Raw genomic sequence first — 22,372 nt, 5'->3', positions numbered from 1 at the left:
ATCAAGCCTGCATTTGAACAGCCACATACTCATTGGACTCAACTGAAGGTGCAGATGCTAAAACAGTTGGAACTTGTCTCTCCATCCACCACTGCCGCCATTCATCAATGCATAATGGTTGTCTGGGACCCATGCTTGAAAGTTGATGCTCCTCAAAATGCCTTAGAATATATTCAGTTTCTTCTAAAAGAATAATCGCATCACGAACGCTTTTCTCCCTTTCCTCAATAGCATTACATTTGCACTTGGTAATTATCACACGGGGCAAATTGATAAGACAAGCTGTCAATATGTCTGCAATCATGCATGTTAACTTCTTAAACAACTCTTCAACTTGGCATTCACCATTTTCATAGAACAGCAAAATAGTCCGACTAATTCTATACATTGAATTAGCAGCTAAAACATTTGCAGGCCAGTAGAGAGGATTTTGCACTAGAGTTTTGTCTCCTATAAAGCTAAACTCCATGACGATTTGTTCGGCTACATGGGCTAGGGTTTGGATAATCTCCTTAGCAGAATTTACTTCCCTAAATTTGCCCTTAAGATCCACGCCCAACCACTCCTTGTGAAGCTCCACTCCCACCCACACAACATTTGCTACATTTTTTATGCTTTTCAACCCACACTTATCATCTAAGGCATCTATAAGGCTTGTGTAGCGAAGGCCTTCATCAACACTGCTTACCAATTCATCAATATGTTGACTTGCAATGTTTGGAAGTGCAATGGCAATAGTTGTTAGTGTTATCACGGGAAGTGTCCAACAATTAGGAGGTTCACTGAATAACAGAGTTGAAACTCGATTGCTATCAAATTCTGCTACCCCACTAAAAGAGAAACTATGATTGAGAAGATTAAATAGATTTTGTGGCGATTGCATCTTACCCATCTCAATATGCATATCCATCATGTTAGTAATCGTTCTCAATAATCTTTTTGGAAGTTGTCTTTCTCCTTCGAGCAGTATTACAAAACAGTTGAGATCTACCTCCTCGTGACTTTTCTGGTGGTGATTTGAAACTTCAGTTTTGTGAAACAATTCACGTAAATGATTAACTAAAAATACTAATGGAAGCACGGAGTAAAAAGAGAGAGCACAACATAACTTGCACCACATGACAATCAGAGTCTGAAGTAGTATGCACAAAGTCAAGATCAGCCATTTTATGTTGTGTAACAATTTTCTAATTGTGCGTTTCTTAAACCTCAAAGCTATTGAACTCTGTCTCCACTCCACCAATCTTTCAGTCCAATAAGACTCAATTGTGAATTCTTCTCTACTGATTTTGATCCCATTACTCTCATACTTATCACACATGACACTAATCAAGAAAATTGTAGTTGAGACCATAGATGGTACCGTGACTGCAGATTGAGACAATATAATCAACATGACAGACCACTTATACTCAGATTCTTCCTTACAATGAGACGATACCCACTTTTCGAACGCATGTCTCATCCTATCAATCGCGACAAAAATAACAATGGCAGAAAGTAAAGAAACGACAGTCGAAGAAACATAGGTGACCAACCTTTTCATAAGAAATTGGGGGCTACCAGATGCTGCCATCACCCAAAACTTTGTAACACTCAATCTCAGCTCTTCAACTGTGCGTTGTTTCCCTTTCATCCGTTCATCATCTGAAACTATCTTCTGATAGTTCAGCTCTGCGCGTTTCTTGATTGCTGGAACTGCTAAAGCCGAACAGAAAACAATTATGAACATGCAGAGCAACAGAACAATGGCGAAGATGATCTCGGGGAACAACGAGTAATCAAGTGCACCGGTCCCTAATTGTATGCACAAATCCGCAACCACGGTGATGACCAATATGGTCAAAGCGGTCCTAGTGGCGAGAACATCTGTATCACTCATAGAGCCCAGTGTGGTGAAAAAACAGCCCATCGCGATGGTTAAGAAAGCAGTGCTTGTGATTTTGACGATGTTGTCTTTGGCAGACCACATGGGAGATGTGAGATCCCCTGTCAGCTTGGTAGCCGCGGCTAATAGTGTCAGCCATGTTGCATTGAGAGCAAAGAATCTGCCTGACAAGTCCAGGTTTAATTTGATTGAGGAGTTGCGGAACATGGCGAAAGAGCAGGCCAGAGAAGCAGCTGCTACATAAACGCCTATAATTGGCATTGGAGAATCATTCCTCTCTTTCATTTTTCTAACAAATATGGAGCAGTTGAGGCTCATTTTGGTTCAAGAGAACTCAAAACTTCTCACTCTCACTAGTTTAGCTGCTACAAATTAACATCTGATCTACAAAGGTTTGTGTTCCAAGAAAATGCAAGTCGCTCCTATATATTGTAATTGAAAAATACACAATCAGCCAGTCAAACATACTAACCCAATCAGCTAACAGCTATTTGCCAAACACTCTTATATGTAGTCCCAAATTTAGACCTAGCTAACTTTATCCCGTACCCTCAATTCTTTGACGTAGATAATTTTTAATTTTCTACACCGATTAAAATGTCCTATACATGCTTTCTACATTAGATTTGAAGGTACATATAATAAAATTCATTCTAATTTTCTTCCCGCATTGTTTCCTGTTAATTAATAAAATATGAGTGTAGGGTGGGGTTTGATTCCTGTCAGAACATGGGGATTTAGGTTTAGATTGAGCTTAGCTTCTTGTGTGTATAATTGTAAAGTTTAGTGTTATTTTTTGGAGCTAGATTGACTTAATTTACCTAGCTCTACATATTTATAACATGGACTATGAGTCTATGATCGACTTTACATTGTAAACACTAATCTAAAATCAGTTTATGTATCTACATTTAATAGATTATACACTTGTAAATAAATTAAATGTACATTATAAATTTATAATACATATATAACTTACTAACTATACATAATTTGTTAAATGCATATGCATAATCTGAACGTGGTCCATAATATAACAATTGATTTACATCTTCATTAGTTTGATAGTAAATTCATGTGGTTCAAGATATAGTTTGACGAAGTCAAAAAATTCAGATATCACAAAATAAAATAGGAGTGCAATGAAATTAAACTCAACCATTTACTGTCCTTATCAATACAACTTCCTGGAAGGGCGGTTGATGTTTGCATGCTCCAAATCCTATATATATTAGTTTTGACTTTTTTTTTTTTTTCAAAACATATATATTAGTTGACTTGATTAAGCGTAGACTTATTTAACAGAATATGGATTTAATTGTTAGATTTTTTTAATGAAATATTTAATTGTTAGAATTTTAAAATTCTGCATGTATAAATGTAAGTTATGCCATTAATTTTGTCCTTTTTATTTTACTAGGAGAGTTGTATTTTAATAACCCAATGGGTAGCTCAAGTAGCAAATGAGCTCTCTTTGTAGGGAAAAATTTTGGGAGGTCTCTCGGAGCGAACGCAGGTGGACCCGGACTGTTAAACGACGGAAAAAGACCTAGTGAATTTATCAAAAAAAAAGAGTTGTATTTTATTCCTAAAATATTATAAGTTAAGTTTATATTAGAATGTACTATAGTCAATAAAATGATTCCAAGAAAATGTAAGCCACTTGTATTCTAATATTTTATAGAGCAAAATTAAAAGGATTCTTACGTTTTATTTATTTATTTATTTATTTATACTTTGATTAATGTGGCATATCTAAATTGATTCAGACAAAAAAAAAAAAAAAGTAGGTCACCATTTTATTTTCTTTCCTTTAATAAAATTAGGACACTGAGAATTTTACACCTTAAAAACACATTTTTTTTTTATTATTTCTACCATTTTTCTGTTAATAAAATAGAAGTACAAAGAAAGTCAACCAGTCACTGTCCTTGTCAACACAATTTCTGGGAAAGTTAATATATTGGATTTAATTTTTTTTAAAAACCTTATGAATTAGTCAAGAACCTTAAAACAATAATGTGCTAAAATATATATGTAGGTGACGAAAGAAGAAAGAAACATGTTCAATGAATTAGCCATAACATTTTACTCATAGATATTATTTTTTGCTATCAACATTTAAGGAAAACTTTTAACATTTTAGTTTATTCTAAGAAAAAATATTTGATCCACCTTCTATGATTTTTTCTTAGTTTTTTGTGGGATCCAACATGAGGAGGAAGAAAGAGAGTGTAAAAGAGAGAAAATTAATGATGCTTTGTAAGACTTGATTTTTTGTATGGTTCACAGATTGAAAAAGAAACGTGCAAAATGCGCGTGAAACACACTAAACCACACCCACGTGCCAGCTAGGACCGTGAAAAGCACCTTGTATGACTTTTTTATTTCCTTTTTTTTTTCTTTTTCCTATTCTTCCCTTTTCTCTTTCCTAGTCATGTCTGCAAAAACCCAACAAAAATACCAACTATTCATTAATGCATCCTAAGCCCTTAGCGGACAATGCTAACAACATCCTGGTTTGACATCACAACCAACTATCAAGATTAATGTACATACATACATTAGAGGCTAGCAGGAGGGATGTTGGTCGAACAGTTGTCTATGGTTCACATTATAATTTGCCCTCAAGCTAGGGTTACTTCGATTTGTACTGCATAAGGCAAGGCCATCATTTTTGGCCCACAAACTGGACTAAGCCGGTGGCTCATATATATATAATATATAAACCAGGAACTTGACAACATGGTGTAGCAAAACAGCATGAATTTTCAACAGAATTGATTCTCAACAAGTACTGTAATTTCAGCAATACAAAACTTTCGCAGAACTATAAAATTGCTTACACAACATATAAGTTCAATTCATCTATACATTTGTATTGAATAAAAAATGCTTGACTTGCTCTATATATGATAAGGAGATTTGTTGTATCCCAAAATTGTACATATATTTATCATAAGTATTAGATTTGAGTCCTCAGTTGCAGCAACAATTTCTGCATGCTCTCTAGTTTCTGAGCCAGTTGTTTAAAATTCTCGAGCTGCTCTGCTGAAGTTTCTAAACTATGTAGCCCCTCCCCAAGCGCTGCGCACCTAGCCTGTGTTTCCGATAATGACTCTTCAAGAGAAACTACCGTAGCATCCAAACTAGAATTTCGGTTCCCACATCTTCTGTTTGAGGATGGACTGTGTCCAGTACAACTAATACTACTACTGCTCTTGGTGAGCTTTTCAGGGCTGAATATTCTCTCAAATCCATCACTTCCTGAAATTCAATTCAACTTATTAGCATTTAGAAGCCTGCCTAATTCAACTGCATGATAAGCACATGTTCAATTATGCATGAAATTTTGCAATTCTGTTTCGTATGAAGGTGTATAAAAGTTCAAGAATGTTCTTATAGGCCATTCTCCTTTTGAATTGTAATACCAGGCCACTCAGATACCATCATTGACTCTGTTGGCAGCATAATGAATAATTGCAAATTAAACTAACAAGAGAAGTGCAGAGATTACCCAAATTACTTAGTTGACTAATTGCTGCTTGGCCAATTGAACCTTCTAATTTAAGTACCCGTAGGATACCAGCAGCTATCCTGCCCATAGAATCAATTTCAGACTGGCACAAGAAAGCTAGATATTGCAGCTCATCCTTTGTCACAACTGCTTCAATCTGTCAAGAACACATAAGCTGAATAAATAACAAACCTCTATAACTAACTATACAGCACAGAGAGGAACTAATTTTCATCAAACAAGGAAATCTGTTCACCGGCTGTTTCACTGAGAATTTCAAGTTCTCCACCACCCACTTTGCCATTCCATCATCAATCTCCTCTTCTGAGCTAACTATGTCAACTTCAAGGTTTACACCAGCATATGTCTCAGAAGTTTGTTTGAGCACTCTATCCAGAGCATCACCTTGTTTAGGAACCTTTTGAATATGTGGCTTTAAGATTTTCAAGCCTTCCACACCAACCTGCATAAAACATTTCTATGTAAATTTTGCCCCCATTAGTTACCTAGGTTTTTAATGATCAGTGATCACAAATAAAATAATGGATGCAGGCAATCATGATGTGCTGTGGAAAGAAATAAAGTTACAGCTTCGTGTGGAAACTGGAAAGAAATCTGGGCCCTTAATGTAGCCACTACTCCATAACAGTTCAACTTGGGCAAACTCATAAACATGAAGGTCTAGTATATATGGAGAAAAGAGAAATGATTTCTCACAGTAACCAACTCGATGGGATGTTTCAGTTTTCCATGAAGCCTTGTATTGCCATTTGTAATTTGCTTAGGACTGCCTTTTGCTTTAATGCCAATGCTGTGGAAAGTAGTGTGCCAGCACCTCTCTTCTCTGGAAGAATCTTCATTATTGCAGAACCACCATCTCTCAGCCGCCTCCTGTGCACCTTCAAGAGCAAATAACCAATCTTTCAACTCTATTGATACATCCACATCATCAGGAGTGCCAAACTGCAGGATACCATTGTCCTTTCCATTGCCTAAGCTTCCATCTAGAGAAAGACCATAAAGTGAATAATGAAACAGGTTCAAGACGAAAAAGAACAGCATGGGAAGTTGTATAGGCAATCCTTACTCTCTTTAAGCTCATCTGCAATTAGAGGTGTTGCCTTGAAAAGTTTTGATAAAGGCCCAGCAGACAAATGCTCTAACCCTTTAGTAAGCCCTTCTCCTGGACCTCCATCTGGCCCAAGAATCCCAAACCTGTGAAGCAAAGCTTCAGCATAATTCATTCCTCCTCCAAGTCGAACTCCAGCAATACAAGCTGAGATATTTATACTATGACACTCTGTATCTTGCATGTTAAGCGGTATCACATGCACAATGTTTATATCCAAAAGTGGAACTGACTTAACGTTGCCATTTGATTGATGAGTCTTACTATTGTGCACCCAAAAAACAGCCCTAAGCTGGCTTCCATCCCTATCCAGAGAACCATTTTGATTAGCAGTCAAGGCCAGCCCATTTTCATTTGCCAAGCTAGGTGTAGTGTCTGTGCAATCCACCTGAACACTCTCCCACAATAAACTGGATGAAATGGCAACAGCACCACCCAAGGTTCTATGAGTAACTTTAATGAATAGGTCATTTCCCAAAAATTGAACCAATGGTGTTCCATGATTGTTCAGAGAAGAAGATTCCAAAAAGCTTAACTGCAGGTTCTTCACAGTCAAACACACACCAGTATCACCAGGTACTTTCTCTGCTAATGTCTCACCCAAAGATTCATTTCTCATATCCTTCAGTGGGTTGTTCTGTGCAACTGTTGCTAGCCTTTCACCGACCCTCCCAAAATATGCATAACGGTCGAGGACAAAAAATAATTGCTCAGCTGAAGTGTTGGACATAAACTGCTGACAAGCAACTCCTATTCTGACAATACCACCTGGAGGTGGCACATCTGTTAAAGGACTTCCATCTGCAGTGGCCATTGCGACCTCAAGGCAGGCACCTTTCAATTCAACACATCTCCATAAATCTGAAGACCTCGAAAAAGAACTTTGAACTCCGGTTGAGTCATTACCGGTTTCTAGAGACAAACTAATGACAGAAGCACCAGCTGTCCATTTCTTCTGGCTGGCATCAATGGGTTGTCCTTCCCAAAGACAGAAGCATGCTGGGTCCTTCTCAAGGTTTAGTAGCCTTAGTTTTAATGAAGGTGACTCGGAGAAGAACAAGTCTTCAATAAGGAGTCTGGTCCCAGAAAATGAACTCTGACAAGAAGTTGTGTTTTCTATGTCATTGTAGGTTTGATTTCCGATGTCTAAGGGAACTGCGATATCCAATCCTTTAAGATTGAACATGAGGGAGCCAACTGAGAAATCTGGTAATACAGCACCAGGATTGACTACAATTCCATCAGCTATAAGGGAAGCTATCCTCAAACAGGATACTTCCTGAAGATGAATCTGGAATTATGACAAACTTAGATGAGTTTAAGTACTAAACAAAAAGTAAAGAGATGCTAGCGGTTAGAGATATGCAGACATATGTACCATGAGAGGCTGACAATGAATGACAGTTTGGGAAGCAAAAACAGGTGGGGAAGGGTTGGGCTTTAGCTGAAGAGAATGGAGAGATATTAAAGGAATGCTGCCACCAAACTGCCACTGTTGTTCTCCAAGAGGATATATTGGAGGAAGAAAATTTTTACCTGTTTAATCAGAAAAAGGAAGAAATAATGTTTCAAAAATATTGACACCAAATTCATGAATAGTAAAAATAATGCCAACCCAAAATCAAAGATATAGTACCAAAATCTGGAATGGGCAGCATATTTTCCAGAGTAGCCTGCATCGGTGGCTGCACTAAGGTGCATGGTGGGTGTGAAAATGTGTCCCTGCATTACAAGAAATTCCCTAGTGTAAGCATGGAAGGAATGCAGTAAAAGAAAAAATTGTCTGTACTAAGTAAATGAAGCATGCCATGCAAGAATTTTTTCATGGTATAATTAAACACTACATAATGAATTTCTTTTTCCTGGGGTGCTAGAACAAAAGAAAGATTTTTCTACTTTACCTCTGAATGATGAAAAATAAGAAAGAATAAATAAAATAAAGCAAAAATCTTACAGTATGCTTGATTTACAGAATAAGCCAAGAAAGGAAAAGCATTTTGCGCAATATGACTATTTTGATATTTAATTCATTTTTTATTCTACAGAAAGCTATTCCCTTTGCAAATGGAATAGCCATTCTAGACCCTTTATCTTTGCATTAGCCATTAGCTAATCTTGACTTCTTTAAGACTAATATTTTCGTAGTACAAAAATTGCCCCTTTGTGTATTTACATGTGTCAGTGTGTATATTTGAATTCCAGCCTCCAAGCAGGCTTTATGATATCAGAAACAGATGAGGACTCTACAATCACTGATAAGTACTGCATGCTTAAAAACTAAGACAGATGAGGCTATACAAATAACTTAAATGCCTGAATTCCTTTCCAGGCCTCCTTAGAATCTCTTATAAAGCAGATGAAACTTGCCTTAGAAACAGTCCACCTATCATAACTGTACTCAAGAATTTGGCATTTTCACCATCGGAGAGACTAGCCTGCAGATACAAGTATAGTATGTAAATGTAATGTCCTATACTTGAAAAAGAAAGCTGGCCCTATTTTGCATAGGGTTTTGAAGCAATATAGATTGTACCCGGGAAAAGAATAACGATTGCATCAAAAGTTCAAGCTGGAAGTCTGCAAGTGAGACAAACTTTTATTTGAAGGCTTAACAAAACAAATATCATCCACTAGAAAGGAATGTTTAGCACGGACTGCAAACAAATATGTACCAAACAGAGATTTTAGGGGGCAAAACTAACCAGTATCCTTTATACACAAAAATATGTGATCTACAACAAATGAGACCAGTGACCGTCCAGCTGCTTCACTAGAATGCTGCCCAAATGGTCGCAAAAGTGTGAAGTGCCAAGGGGACAGGTTTTAGTTAGTAGCTTATAATGCAAGTTGGATCTAGTAGTAGCAGTGCATGTAAGACAAAAAATGATCACAGAGCATTGTGGGGATTGCCATTCTCATTGGCTGTGAAATATACTCAAAGCATTACAGTTACAGGAGAGTCATACCTGCTGGGCATTTGGATTCACGTCTCCTCTGTTTAAACAGACATATAAGCCCGTCATGAACCGAAGAAGAGCTCTTAGTCCTGTTATATCACATTAGGATACTGTTTAAGTATGCTATTTTATTCCAAAAAGGTAAAATCCCAAAATTATAGCATAGAGCATGCAGGATTGTGTACTTGCCTGGCTCACTTAGAGCTGGAACAACGGCTTCAGTAATGTGTAACTGAACCTCAAGCCCCAATGGATTATTTAGTTCAGTCCTTTGGATGGTGATCTGATTGCATAGGTAAAATTATGCTTCAAATTATATTTTAAGACAATAACATCTTCCAAATAATGACATTATAAGTTGACTGCATGTGTAAATTGCATTACATTCGCCTCTCCTGATATTCCTTCAACAAATCTCTCTCCACCAAAAAATACGCGTTTTGCTCCATCTTCATCTTTACTATTAGATTCCCCATGGGAAGAACCAAAATGAGCATCCGAGAACATATCAGGATGTGGTAACAGGTCAATTGACAGATAGTCCCATTTCAGTTGCTGTTTATCAAAAAAAAAAAAAGTCTCATAAATCATAATACATAGGAAACAGCTGTTGATATCCAAGGTTTAAGGTGCTAGAAGAAAATGAATAATCAACTGAACTTAGTTACATGAATAATACGTTACAAGGCAATTAAGATGAAAGACAAATGCTAAACCACATGAACACGACAAGGGAAAATCTTTTAAAAGGTTAGGGAGCATAATTACCTTGAACACATATATGAAGTTCTTGTTATTGGAGAAGTCCCTGGCTTCCTTGAGATTTACCACCTGTCCAAACAGAATTTGCATGTAATTCTTAGGCAACAATTACAAGCAAGGAAAGCAATACAAATCTAGAAAATAACCTGCCAATTCTCGTTTGTAGTATATAGCAGAAGGTTTCTTATGGTAATTGATGCCATAGGTGATGCCCTGGTGAAAAGGTTTAAAAAGAAGTTGAAAATAAAAGATAAAAAGGACAAAAATAACAGTACAAAAACAAATGTTCGCAGAGGTGGTTCAATTATAGGCAAAAATGAATTCTGCACTGCATGTTATGTTTTAATAGAGAAAATTCCCCCCCCCCCCCCCCCCCCCCCCNATTATATTTAGTCCTTAAATTCTTAGAAAATTGGTGAATTTTAGTTCAAAAACTAAACTTGTTTTTTTGTTGCACGATTACACCTGCATTAGTAGTTGCATCATGCGAGATGACACTAATTTTAAACACTTTTTGTTTAAACCAAACTTTTTTGATATGCAAAATTATAGTATGACCTTATTGATTGAACATTTAAAAAAAAAAATTATGAATAAAAACTGTGTCTTGCTCTCTCTCTGTGTTTTTTGGATAAATAAAAAAATGTTTCATAAGTAAATTATTTTTTTTTTAAAGAAAAGAAATCAAACTACCTAGTACCTAGTATTGCTCCGAGTATTTTTTGGAAGAAAAAGAAAACAAAAAACATTTGACACCTTACGTGTCACCAAAGCGATTGATTCTCTAAATAGCGTCCCCAACGAACACCAACCACTTTGTCCGCGCTCTCCCAACCGCCGCCTCATAGCTTGAGTCTCAGAGTCTCAGCTCTCGCCATTGCTACTCAACTCCCTTGATCACCGCACCCTTTTTCCTCAATCTTCTACAATGAGCTTTGCACCTGCAGCCGAGCTAATCGCACCAGGGAACCCTAACCCTAGCTTGAAGCCGCCTTCTTCTGCAACCAAGCTCCGCTTCGAATCCGTTCTCGCTGTCGGACCTCGCCGCGGCTGCAGAGCCTTGGTTGTGGCTCGGCCTATTCACGCTAAAGGCATCGGCCTCGGGCTCGGGCTCCGCCGAGGCCCGGTTTGCAGACGGAGCCTTGGGAAGAGGTCGGTTTTCGCATTTGCAGCTTCTCGTGAGGAATCGGTGAGGTTCTCGTAAAAAATCAATAAAAAAAATTCCCCCCCCCCCCCCCCTCCCAGAAAGCACAACTGCACAAGACTATCATTTCATTTCATTTTTTACTTAAATACCATGAAGGATTCCTTTAACCATTTTACTATTTACTTGTTTTATGAAAATCTACTATCTCAACAGAAAACACCTAGTTCTCATTTCTTTTTCTGCTTCATAATGCAGAACTACTAGATGAAGGCATTTGGCACTTCAGCGGTTAGATATTAACAACTAAGCACTTAGTTAATTGTTTTCTTACAGGAAACTTAAATACACATTCTGTGAATTACCAAGTTGCTCCTCCTCGACGTCGAGCACCACCGTGAGTTTCAAGTAGGAGGTTAACTGTATGCACTTCTAGAGTCATTCCATCAGCAATCTGATGACAATGAAGAGTAAGCCTATCAATTACTTAGCCCTAAACTTTTAACAATGACCAAAATCAATATAACTTATGAAATTATCATCAGCTTTAACAGAGCTCATAAAATTGATTTAAAAAATGTAATTAGGAAATATCAATGAAAGCAAAGGGTAAATAACCTGTCCTATTTAATGATTTTATATAATATGCAATATGCAGTACTGAGCACCCCAGCCCCAACAGACACACATGCATTTAAAGCAACTCAACTCAACTAAGTCTTAATTCCAACAGACACACAGACTCTATTTCTCCCATTCATCTTTTTCAATTGCCAGTAAGAGTGTGACCCTTTGCATCATTGTCTTTTTAATCTAAACAATACCTACGAAAGTATGTTTTGGTCTACCCCTTCCTCCCCTAGCTCCTATAACTACCATGCTATCACTTCTTCCAACCAGTATCTAGAGGTCTACGTTGAGCATGTCCAAACCATTGTAATTTATTTTCTCAATCTATCTTCAACTTGGTGCCACATGAACCTTACTTCTAGTATTATCATTCTAATGATATCTTTCTTGTATTCCAACACATCAGTCTTAACATTCTCATTTAAGCTACAACCATTTTATGAGTATTTCTCCATTGCCCAACACTTACTGAAATAGACCATAGCCAGCTTAATTGTTATGTCTTGCATTTTAAGCCAGCATCTTAAGAACTAGAAAAAATTGAAATTGGCGTAATATATTTTGAGCTTTCAGAAAAGTAGTTTGTGTAAGAGAAGGACAAACATTCATGTAAAATATTTTATTACTTTCTTTCAAGGGAAAGTAGTTTCTCAGTGACCTGGGTTGGGCATTAAAGCCTAACTAACAGCTGTCCTATTCCTTTCTACAGCAAAACAACCTTAACAACCACAAAAAGATAAAGTCATCTTATGATGTTAAACATTTGGCAATTCACAAGATTTAAATTTTTAAGATGATAACCAAATCTGAGGATCTACAGCCACCTTTGGATTGAAGAAAGAGGGCAGAGATGGGAAGAATACTCAATGCCTAACCAGGAATTGCCCCTGTACCAACTTCAGTATTTCCTATAACTAGGTGTTTTCCTATGTTTTATGTTCATTCAGTGGTTGTCAAAGCAATTTTAAAAAGCTTCACACACCACATACAGATAAGCTACTAAAGTGAAGAGTATATGCACTCCAACTCTAAACAAATCCAAAACAATTGATGAAAGTATCATGGTATCCCAATCAAGAGAAAAAACAGAAAGATGCATCAAGGGCATTGAAAAAATCAACATAAAAATAAAAAAGAATGACAATATGAGTAACCTTGTCGGCTAAACCATAGCCACTGCTCTTCGTGGAGCTAGTGAATGATGAAGCACTGGAAGCATGATGAGAAAGCAGAGTTGATCAATAATTTTTTTTAAAAAAATCTAATCTAATTAAACATAAAAAAATATAATACTTATTAAGCAAATCAATCTTGTTAAGAACATACCTACTAGAGCTCTTCTGTACATCAACATCATCATTCTCCTCCAGAACAATATCAAGCTTATCAATTTGGACGACTATTGGCTCTATTTGCACATTGCTTACTGATGGAAGCTATAAATTCAGAATGAATACATATTTTAAAAAGGAATAGATGAGCAAAAAGAAAGGATCAGCTACATTCAAATTATAGCGATAATGTTTCAATCAAACTAATCCTTAATAACAATGTAGTTGGGATTGGCTAGAGGATTCTATTTCTCCATTCAATGATGTTATATAGTATAAGATAAGATCCCTTGAGCTATCATAGTTTCTAATTAATTAAATGAATGTTAACTGGTTTTCTCTCAATCAGAAAGTTCAGATTTTTTTTCCACTTTTTAAAATCTCTGATTACCACCAAGTTATCACCACTCTTAGTGAACAATGCATCCAGGAGATACAATAGCCATGAACAGACCATCATAATTAACTTTGTCCAATTTTTTCATACATGCTTTAACCATAATACAATCATTTCCTATACTCCCACACACCAATCTTAGAATTCAATATCCAACACTCACGGAGTCACTGCCATCATGTTAAGCAAGTTTAATGGTTGTTCAAAAGAATTTTCCTTTCACCTTTATGGGAATTGTATTATAGCATAAAATACCAGTCACACTTGTCAATTCTATCCAACCAGCCAAATCTATCATATGGTTCACATCATTATTTAAATTTCCTTCCATATTAAGAGCAAAATAAAGGTATCCAAAGCATGTTGCATCTTTTTCTCTAGTGTTACCGGAGCAGTGTTTGCAATCAACAAGCCAAGTACTCCGTAGTAGTAAAAAATAAATGAGAAAGAATATAAAAAATATATTGGAAATTTAAAATAATAAAATGTAATCCGAAAAAAGACAAGGTACTAACAATAATCTCCAATTTTCCGACTTTTGCAGTGGTAACATTCAATGCCGGCGGTAGTCCCACACTAGCATGCAAAGCATCTCCATTTAAATCTACAAAAACCACCAAATTATGAGATTAATTTCACTGCATTTCTGATTTCCGACAAATTGAACTATTCAAGCAGAGACAAACCGAAAACTCGCATAGTGAGATGAGAATTCACCTAAATTAGAAAGCTGCGCGGTGCGCCCCTGCAACTTAAACTGATCTCTACTGAACGACTTGAGCCAATACTTGAGCGTGTACTCCAGAGCTCGCGCTATTATAGACTCCATCTCCGAACTCTGACCTCCCAGAAGCTCCGGGGAGAAGGAAAAGCAGACAATTCTGCAACTCAGTAGATCTAGAAACCACCGGGAAGGCTCTAGACGGAGATGAGGAGAAGGATGCGGTGAAGCATCAGATCGGGTACGGTGAAGATCGGCGGAGCGGAAGGTTAATTTGGTGGGAAAAGGGAAGTGAAATGGATCGCACGTGAGAGAATGAGGTTATCACGTGACATTGATTCGGGTGGGGCCCGGGGCTCTTGAATTTATTTGGGCAATCATGCCTCGTACATTATGCATACCTGATTTGTGAGGGGAGAACGGTAATGAAGAGTGTTTGATTAGAGAAATGAATGAGAAGCACTGGATTGCACCACGCCTTTAGCGTCAGATCTCGGGATATGCATAAAAGAGTGTCAGGCTGTCAGGATTTATCAAACGGAAAATTGTAAATTATTGTAATACTGAATTTTGTTACAAGTGATCATAGATCAAGTCTCACCAATGTTAGTGTCAAATAATTTTTTAAAATAAAGAAATTTTTTGTATATAGCGAGTAAAAGTATAATTTCTGTTAATTAGTTGAGTCACTATGATTTACTCATCTATAACTGTCAGGTTGAAGTGTAGGGACATCTAAAATAAACGATTTCACATTTTTTTGAATAATTATATTTGTAAAAAGTAGAGAGGGGTACGTGGTTCAGACATTATATTTCTACGTCCAACTTTTTTATTTTTTATTGCGAGTAACATTATAATTATAAAATTGTATTGCCATTCAGCTAATCAAGCAATTATTCCTTTTGCTCTCCCTAAAGCAACTGTGTTGCCCATAGTTTAATTAACGGCGGTTCTCTCTCTCTCTCTCTATCTCTATTTTTGAGGTATGGAGGCTAAGTGTGTGTTTGGAAAGCAGGAAAATGACTTTTGGAAAATGTTTTCTGGAAAATGAGTCATTTTCCGAAAAACTGTTTGATTTTCTGTGTTTGATTGCATCTTGGAAAACTGTTCTAGTGTGTTTGGTTCATTTTCCAGAAAATGAATTAAAAATGAGTAGAATATAATTATATAATTTTTTTATTGTATTTAAAATACAAAAAGATATAAAATAATAATATTTATATAAAAAGAAAAGGGAAAAAAACAACTAGCGTCGCGGCGGAAACCAGAGCAGATCTGCTCTGGCCGAAAACCAGAGCTCTGGCGGACTGGTTTCCAGTCCGCCGAAACGAATAGATGGACAGCCAGCCGTCCCTAGCACTAGAGAACATGGCGGAAAATGACTTCGGCTCATTTTGGCGGAAGTCGCTTTCCGCTCATTTTGGGCGGAAGTCGCTTTCCGCCAAAATAGTGTTATTTTCCCCAGTCAACGGAAATCATTTTCCGTTGACTGGGTTTTCCAAGCACTCCCAAACACGAAAAATCCGGAAAATGATTTTCGAAAGTCATTTTCCAGGTTTCTAAACACACCCTAAAGGAAGCTTGAAAATCAAGTGTACCTGCGACCTACGTACAACGCACCTTTTATCAATGAGACAACATCAAGACTACCATGATTCCAGATACACTTTTAAATTTAATTTTTGGCACAATTGAAAAATATATTGAGATATCACATAGTTTCATATTTGTGTTATTGGATTATAAAAGAATAAAAATAATTATATAAACTTATAAAGTAAAACGAATAGTAAAATTTAGTTTTTTTTTTTTTTGAAAATAATTTAGTTTTTTTTTATGTATTATTATTCTGTTACAATGCAATATATATTCATAACTACTTTCTCAATCTATTAAAAATCACACTAAGACTCTAACTCACAACCTCTCATATGGGAGAGCTTGATTGGTGTCACTGGACTACAAGGTCCTTGACAGTTCATTCCATTAAAATCTTTTAAATTGATATTATATGTGTGTGTGTGAGATTAACTCCATAATTAACTCCACAATTATTACACTGATCTATTGTCTCTAACATTGGACATGGCTTTCAATAGACAACCATTATTGTCTACGTAATCTCTCAAGACAGTCATGATTATCTTTTAAAAGAAATTATTTTTAAAAACAAGTCCATCGAAATAACCATTAGTTGTCTTCTCTATCTTTAGACCTCTATGGTCCAGATACATATTAAACTGGCAATTTTGATCGATTGTTTTCGTCTCTCGTAAGTACAGTCTTAAACAAATGCATTCAAATTACCCACCTTTGTGACTTTCTCCCTTTTATGACAAAGGTTACCAATCACCTTTGCCATAGAGATCTAGATCTAGACCTTTGTAGGCCTTTAATTTGGAGATTGTAAAACATGCATGCTGATCAAGAGATCTACAGTGTTCTGTTAGTGAATAGGGAGTGAAGGTTAGGCCAAAAACCTTGGTCTAGTGTCACCCGATTTACACTCTCACATAGAATAGGAGTAGGTTCGAGCCTCAGTGGAGGCGACATATACTACATTGTAACAGAGTCAGTAGTACTTAAAAAAACGAAGTGGAGGTTAGTGGATTGCACCGTTTGCTATCAATCGAGGCTTGAGGTAATTGGGTGGTGGGTTGCACTTATTTAAGTCAAAGGCATGCTATTACATCTAATTGGGTTAGGCTAATGGGCTATACCACAACACTATGTATTAAATGTGTGTATCTTAATAATAAATGATCGAACGAATAAAACATAAGTATTATATTTAAATGTATATAAATTCAATTTTTGTTAACATCATCTCAATCGATCTAGTCGTTATATATGTTGCATAGATGATTTACTTTTTTTGTGAGAATTATTACAAGCAAATTGTAATATGAACAATGAGAACATAGATTTAAAAAAAAAAAAAAAGTTTCAGAAGAAAAACCTCCAATCTTTTAGTTTCGTGTTTAAAGTCCGCATATATATAGCATGAATTTAGAAAAAAACATGCATAACTGTCGCCTTTTCCGTTGCTTGCACGAAGTCTCAATTCATCCTATCAGTTCTTGTCATATATACCAGGCCAGCTTCTCGAAGCTTAATTAAAAGAAGTTTCCAGACTTAAATATATTTCCATTTGTTTTTATCTCAATTTTAATATTTTAAGGCAATATCTATTTAATTTATAGTTAGAAGGGAGATTTTGCAAAATAATTAGAATACCACCATCTAGGTAGTCTTTTTGGAGAGTCAATAACGTCTTTACTGAGGCTCGATTTTATGACCTCTCATATGGGAGAGTCACTACATGCCATTTGAGCACAATGTGTTTAGCTCCATTTAGGTAGCTTAAGTGGTTATTTAATAAATATATAATCTTACTTGTAGTGACAGAGAAATTTTAAATTTCAAAAAATTAATTCGGTGAGCCATTAAACGACTTTGACCTAAAGTGTACATGCGACCGAAAGAAATTTGGGGTTCAAGATATAGTATAAATAAGACAATTTTTATTTTATAACAGTGTTATCATTTAATAATACATGAAATATTTTTTGGTATTTTTATAAATTTGATTTATCTGATTATTCTTCCATATCTCTGTATCTCTATAAATGAGTGTTATGAATTGTCTATAGGTTAGAATAGTGATAGGGAATATACCCCGAATAGTACCGCCTTACGAGTAGTATATGTATGTTCGGTGTACTGTGTGGGATTGGGCTTATATAAAGGGCTTTGGTCCTTTTTAAAGGGGCGTTTTCCCCTTCTCCCCTTCTCTCCTTCACTCTAACAGGACCCAATATGAGATTTCTCTAGCCTCTTTAGCCTATTGAAGTGCAATGAATAAAATGGCTTCCTTGGGATTAAATTCTCGAATGATCTTCATCCTTTACATACATTGCTATACACATGAGTACAAGGTAGGATTAAACACTATCAAATAGGATGAGCATATTTGTTTTAGTTTTACAATTTTGCTCATTTTTTATATCATGATAGTTTTATGAAATGCAACCAAATACTGGAAAACAAAATTTAAAATTAATTGTCAGACACATAGAGTTTATCTATACATAATGACAATATCAATTTTCATTACCTTGTAAAGAATAATAAGTATTTAAAAAATAATTATTGAAAAAAATACCCCATTTATAATTACTATAAAATATATGAGAATCACTCCAAAATTTTTAACTATATTATTTTTTTTAATAACTTAAAAAAATCAACTTAATGCAAATACATAATCGATCTATAATTAGATATTAGTAATTAATAATTAACTTATGATTACACATAACTAGTATAGCTGATATTAGTAATTAATATTCCCTGTCTCATTTTATCTGTCTTACTTAGTATTCATTGGTCAAACAAACTATTTCTTCTTTGTTTATTTTCTTTATTGTTTTTTTTACTTGTTAAAAAAAATTGTTGTGTTTAACAGTACTTTTAGTGTAGTTTCTAAATATATAAATTTTGTATATTAAACTTAATATTATGAAAAATTAGATTAAAAATACTTTCAGTCAAAACCTCGTTAACTAAACCAAACACATAAAATGAGACGGATGGAGTAATTAACTTATGATTACACATAACTAATTAACTTATGATTACACATGATTGCAATCTGAAAAAACTGCACAAAAGCTTTAGAAATTAATCTTATTCCAAACATTTATCCATTCCTGATACATAAACAAATAAATAATTCTTACATGTGTGTCTACCGGAAAATCATCTTGGTTGGGATGAAACATCTAGACACATGCCCCCTGCCATCCATCAAAACCATCTCATGTGGGAAAAATCCAATAAAAATAAGTATGAGACAGTTTCAACAGATTAGAGGCAAAGAATTCAATGTGTTTTGTAAACTTAATCTGTTTTGTCTAATTCAATGTGTCTTCTTAGCAAATGAATTTAGGAACACAAATTAGCACCAATCTGTACTGTTATTTAGGAACACTTATTTATTTACTGAATATAAATAACTGAATAAATGAATATAAGGAAATTAAAAATCCGCATTGGGCATTGATGAGACGATACACCTAATTTACAGTATATACTCAACACATAAAACATTATGTCTATTATCATTTTCTTTTTGGAGAAGGATGATTTGGTTATTTTTTGAAGGTGCACTGCACAAATGCACTAAAATTGTAGTAAAGCACACTAGGGGATTATACCAAATTAAGAATTCATTTATGGCGAAAGTGACAACAAGAGGAAACATGGATCACACTAATTAATATGTTTTGTGTTGCAAAAACTATGATCATGATACTGTCCAGTGAGGGTGTTTCCCTCTAAAATTGTTATTGCACCCGTTAATCCAACATTTATGCCACAGGTCATAGTTATGCATTATTAAAATATGTAATTTTATGAAAAAATTGATAATCTTGCATTGATATACATCAGGATAACGAATGATATTTTTATAAATTCTGAAACATTAATTTAAAAATAAACATTGGACATCAGGATGTGTGGTAACTAGTAAATTTATAATGCATTATTTTGTGACGACCAAATTTGAATTTTCGGACTGTAATACATCTTTGTTTAAAATGTGCAAAAATATATGATGTATTAATAAAAGTTTGTAAAGATGTATTTAATTTATAATTTTACTACTTTTTTTATACTGTTTAAAATAAAAAAAAGTTGACACTTTTATAGACTCCTAGTTAGAAATTAGAATGCCAGTAAAGAAAATTGTATTCAAAATTTACTGATAACATTATTTCTTAATATTCTAAACCCATCTCCCTCAACTATTCGCGAACTGTCAATGTTGTCCCTTAACTCCGTAATCATCAATTTGACCCCTGAAATAAAATAAGATTGGTCAATTAAACCCTTCTGGTCGTATTCTGGTGAGAACTCCGATTAAGCAGGGGTAATTTAGTATTTTACTTGCTTCTGTTTCGTCATCACAGCACCAGAAGAAATAGCACCACCTAAGCCAGAGTCATAACCCATGCTCTTCTAACCCCACCACTTCGCCTCTAGTCCCCCAAGAAATCCTCATTGGAACTCCATTGTTGTACACAACAGGAAGCTCTCTTCTCCCACCGGAAAACTGCCCTACAGCGAACCCGCCGCCAAGTAACCTCCAGATTGTTAGTCCCACGGTCTAGTCATTGGAAGGTGGTTGTTGTTCGTTTGAAGAAGGGCGGTTGGTGGTGTTCAAGCCGCCGAAGTTTGGGGCGTCGGTGGGGAGTTGGTGGCAGCAAACAGGGGCAGGATTTGCGCAAAGACAGCCATGGGAGGATGCAATAAGAGTGGTATAAATAGTCGCCGGAGTTTCCTGTTCGTTCCTCATATGCCTGCTGCTTCTTCTTCTGAATTCAGTTTGAGGTCGCATCAAATACCACTATCTTATAGCACAAGGAGATCAAATACAATCAAAACACGGAATTGACTTTCGATTTTAGTGTTTTTTTTTTCTCTTTCTCCGGCTTATTTTCATTTAGTATGAAGAATCTTACACTTTTTACACTATGCCGGCACTCTATTTTCGACGTTCAGGAGCAGACTCTTTTGCCTCATGATTTACATATTGCAGTGCATTTCCTCCAGTTGTAAAGATGGTTTTGCTTTCTTGAACTGCCCACAATATAATGAATCCATCTCAATAAATAATGAGAACCCTGCATCAACATAAAGTTTCACACATATAAAAGGGTTTAATTTGACTATCAAAATGATGTTTGAGGTGCATCTGAACCTACTCAGAAATCAGTACTCAAGACGCAAAGGAGAAAAGGTTAATTCAAGCAATGTCACTTTTAAAAAATCTCTATTTTTCACCTCTCATATGGTGAAAAAGAAAACTCAAGTGCACTCTGTTTTCGACGTTCGACGGCGGCGGCATTTTGTGATTCGCATTCCCGCCGCGAGTCAACGTTTTGCTTCAAGCTAGGGTTTTCGAACCTTTGATTTTCACCTCGATTTCCACGCTTCCTCCTCTGCACCATCGCCTGCCTCTCTCTCACCACTCTAGCAATCTCCCTTCCTAATTATGGTTTACATACACCATCCAGCTATACATATAGTGAGAGAAACACAATTGTTCGTCCCTCTCAGCACTCTCGCAATTTCTCTCTAGATTTTTAGAGCAGATGAGATGAGATTTATGGGAAAGAAATTCTTTTTTTTTCTTTTATCTCCATCGTTCATTCCCATGAAATGACCAAATTACGCCTGGCTTAATCGGAGTTCTCACCGGAATACGACCGGAAGGGTTTAATTGACCAATCTTATTTTATTTGAGGGGTCAAATTGATGATTACGGAGTTAAGGGACAACATTGACAATTCGCGAATAATTGAGGGGCCAAATATGTGATTTACCCATTTACCCATAAATAAATGGTAACAATAATTTTTTTTCATCCTTTTTTAATGCAAAATGATCTAATATCTTAAATCTCTTTTTGAAGATAAAACGATAGAAATGCATTAATGAAGATCCAAGCTCAAAACATCTTAAATCTGTTGATCAAGCGTAACATCATAAAGCCAAAAATTAGGTTACTTGTAGCGCGACCAGAGTGAAAGCTTGTTGACTTTGAATGCAGTTATGCAGTTGAGGCGTGGAGAGCAATTCATCGTCTTCCTGTTACAATTAAACTCTGCTACGTTAGTCGCAGGTTAGGCTTTGCAGTTTAGACCAAAATTTGTTGACAAAAAGAAAAAAACTCCAAAGTATATATATATATATATATATATATATATATATATATAAATGAAAATTGAAAAAAAAAATGTAAAGAGATAGACAGAGACGTACAGAGGAGGCACTTTTATTTCGTCATTCGTCCCCTTCGTTATCCGATCACAGGCTTAATTGGCC

General features: G+C 35.7%; 2 protein-coding genes across 5 annotated transcripts; both read right to left on the bottom strand.

Annotated features, from left to right (window-relative positions):
* Position 1: 1 nt before the first annotated feature.
* On the bottom strand, positions 2–2,173 carry LOC116010182. Its single transcript, XM_031249464.1, has one exon. It carries the CDS (start codon positions 2,171–2,173, stop codon positions 2–4), a length of 2,172 nt encoding a protein of 723 aa, XP_031105324.1.
* Positions 2,174–4,639: 2,466 nt separating this feature from the next.
* Positions 4,640–14,767, bottom strand: LOC116009833. 4 transcript variants are annotated; one of them, XM_031248977.1, is made up of 20 exons: positions 14,473–14,767; positions 14,271–14,359; positions 13,354–13,463; positions 13,182–13,236; positions 11,763–11,851; positions 10,400–10,466; positions 10,260–10,322; positions 9,876–10,046; positions 9,681–9,774; positions 9,501–9,580; positions 9,237–9,312; positions 9,068–9,111; positions 8,902–8,969; positions 8,171–8,256; positions 7,913–8,070; positions 6,493–7,825; positions 6,123–6,409; positions 5,662–5,868; positions 5,406–5,562; positions 4,640–5,155 (listed from the first exon to the last, which is right to left on the bottom strand). In XM_031248977.1, exons 1-20 carry the CDS (start codon positions 14,582–14,584, stop codon positions 4,854–4,856), a joined length of 3,648 nt encoding a protein of 1,215 aa, XP_031104837.1. In that variant the 5' UTR covers positions 14,585–14,767; the 3' UTR covers positions 4,640–4,853. The 4 variants fall into 4 exon arrangements, with proteins under 4 accessions (XP_031104837.1, XP_031104838.1, XP_031104839.1 ...); XM_031248978.1 differs by lacking the exon at positions 14,473–14,767 and having other exon boundaries at positions 13,354–13,453; XM_031248979.1 differs by lacking the exons at positions 13,182–13,236; positions 14,473–14,767 and having other exon boundaries at positions 13,354–13,453.
* Between the last annotated feature and the right edge of the window lie 7,605 nt (positions 14,768–22,372).

The sequence above is a fragment of the Ipomoea triloba genome, chromosome 2 (genome assembly GCF_003576645.1).
Source record: "Ipomoea triloba cultivar NCNSP0323 chromosome 2, ASM357664v1".
Lineage (NCBI taxonomy): Eukaryota > Viridiplantae > Streptophyta > Magnoliopsida > Solanales > Convolvulaceae > Ipomoea > Ipomoea triloba.
The sequence above is the reverse complement of the archived record's forward strand: the minus strand, read 5'-3'. Positions and strand labels throughout refer to the sequence as shown.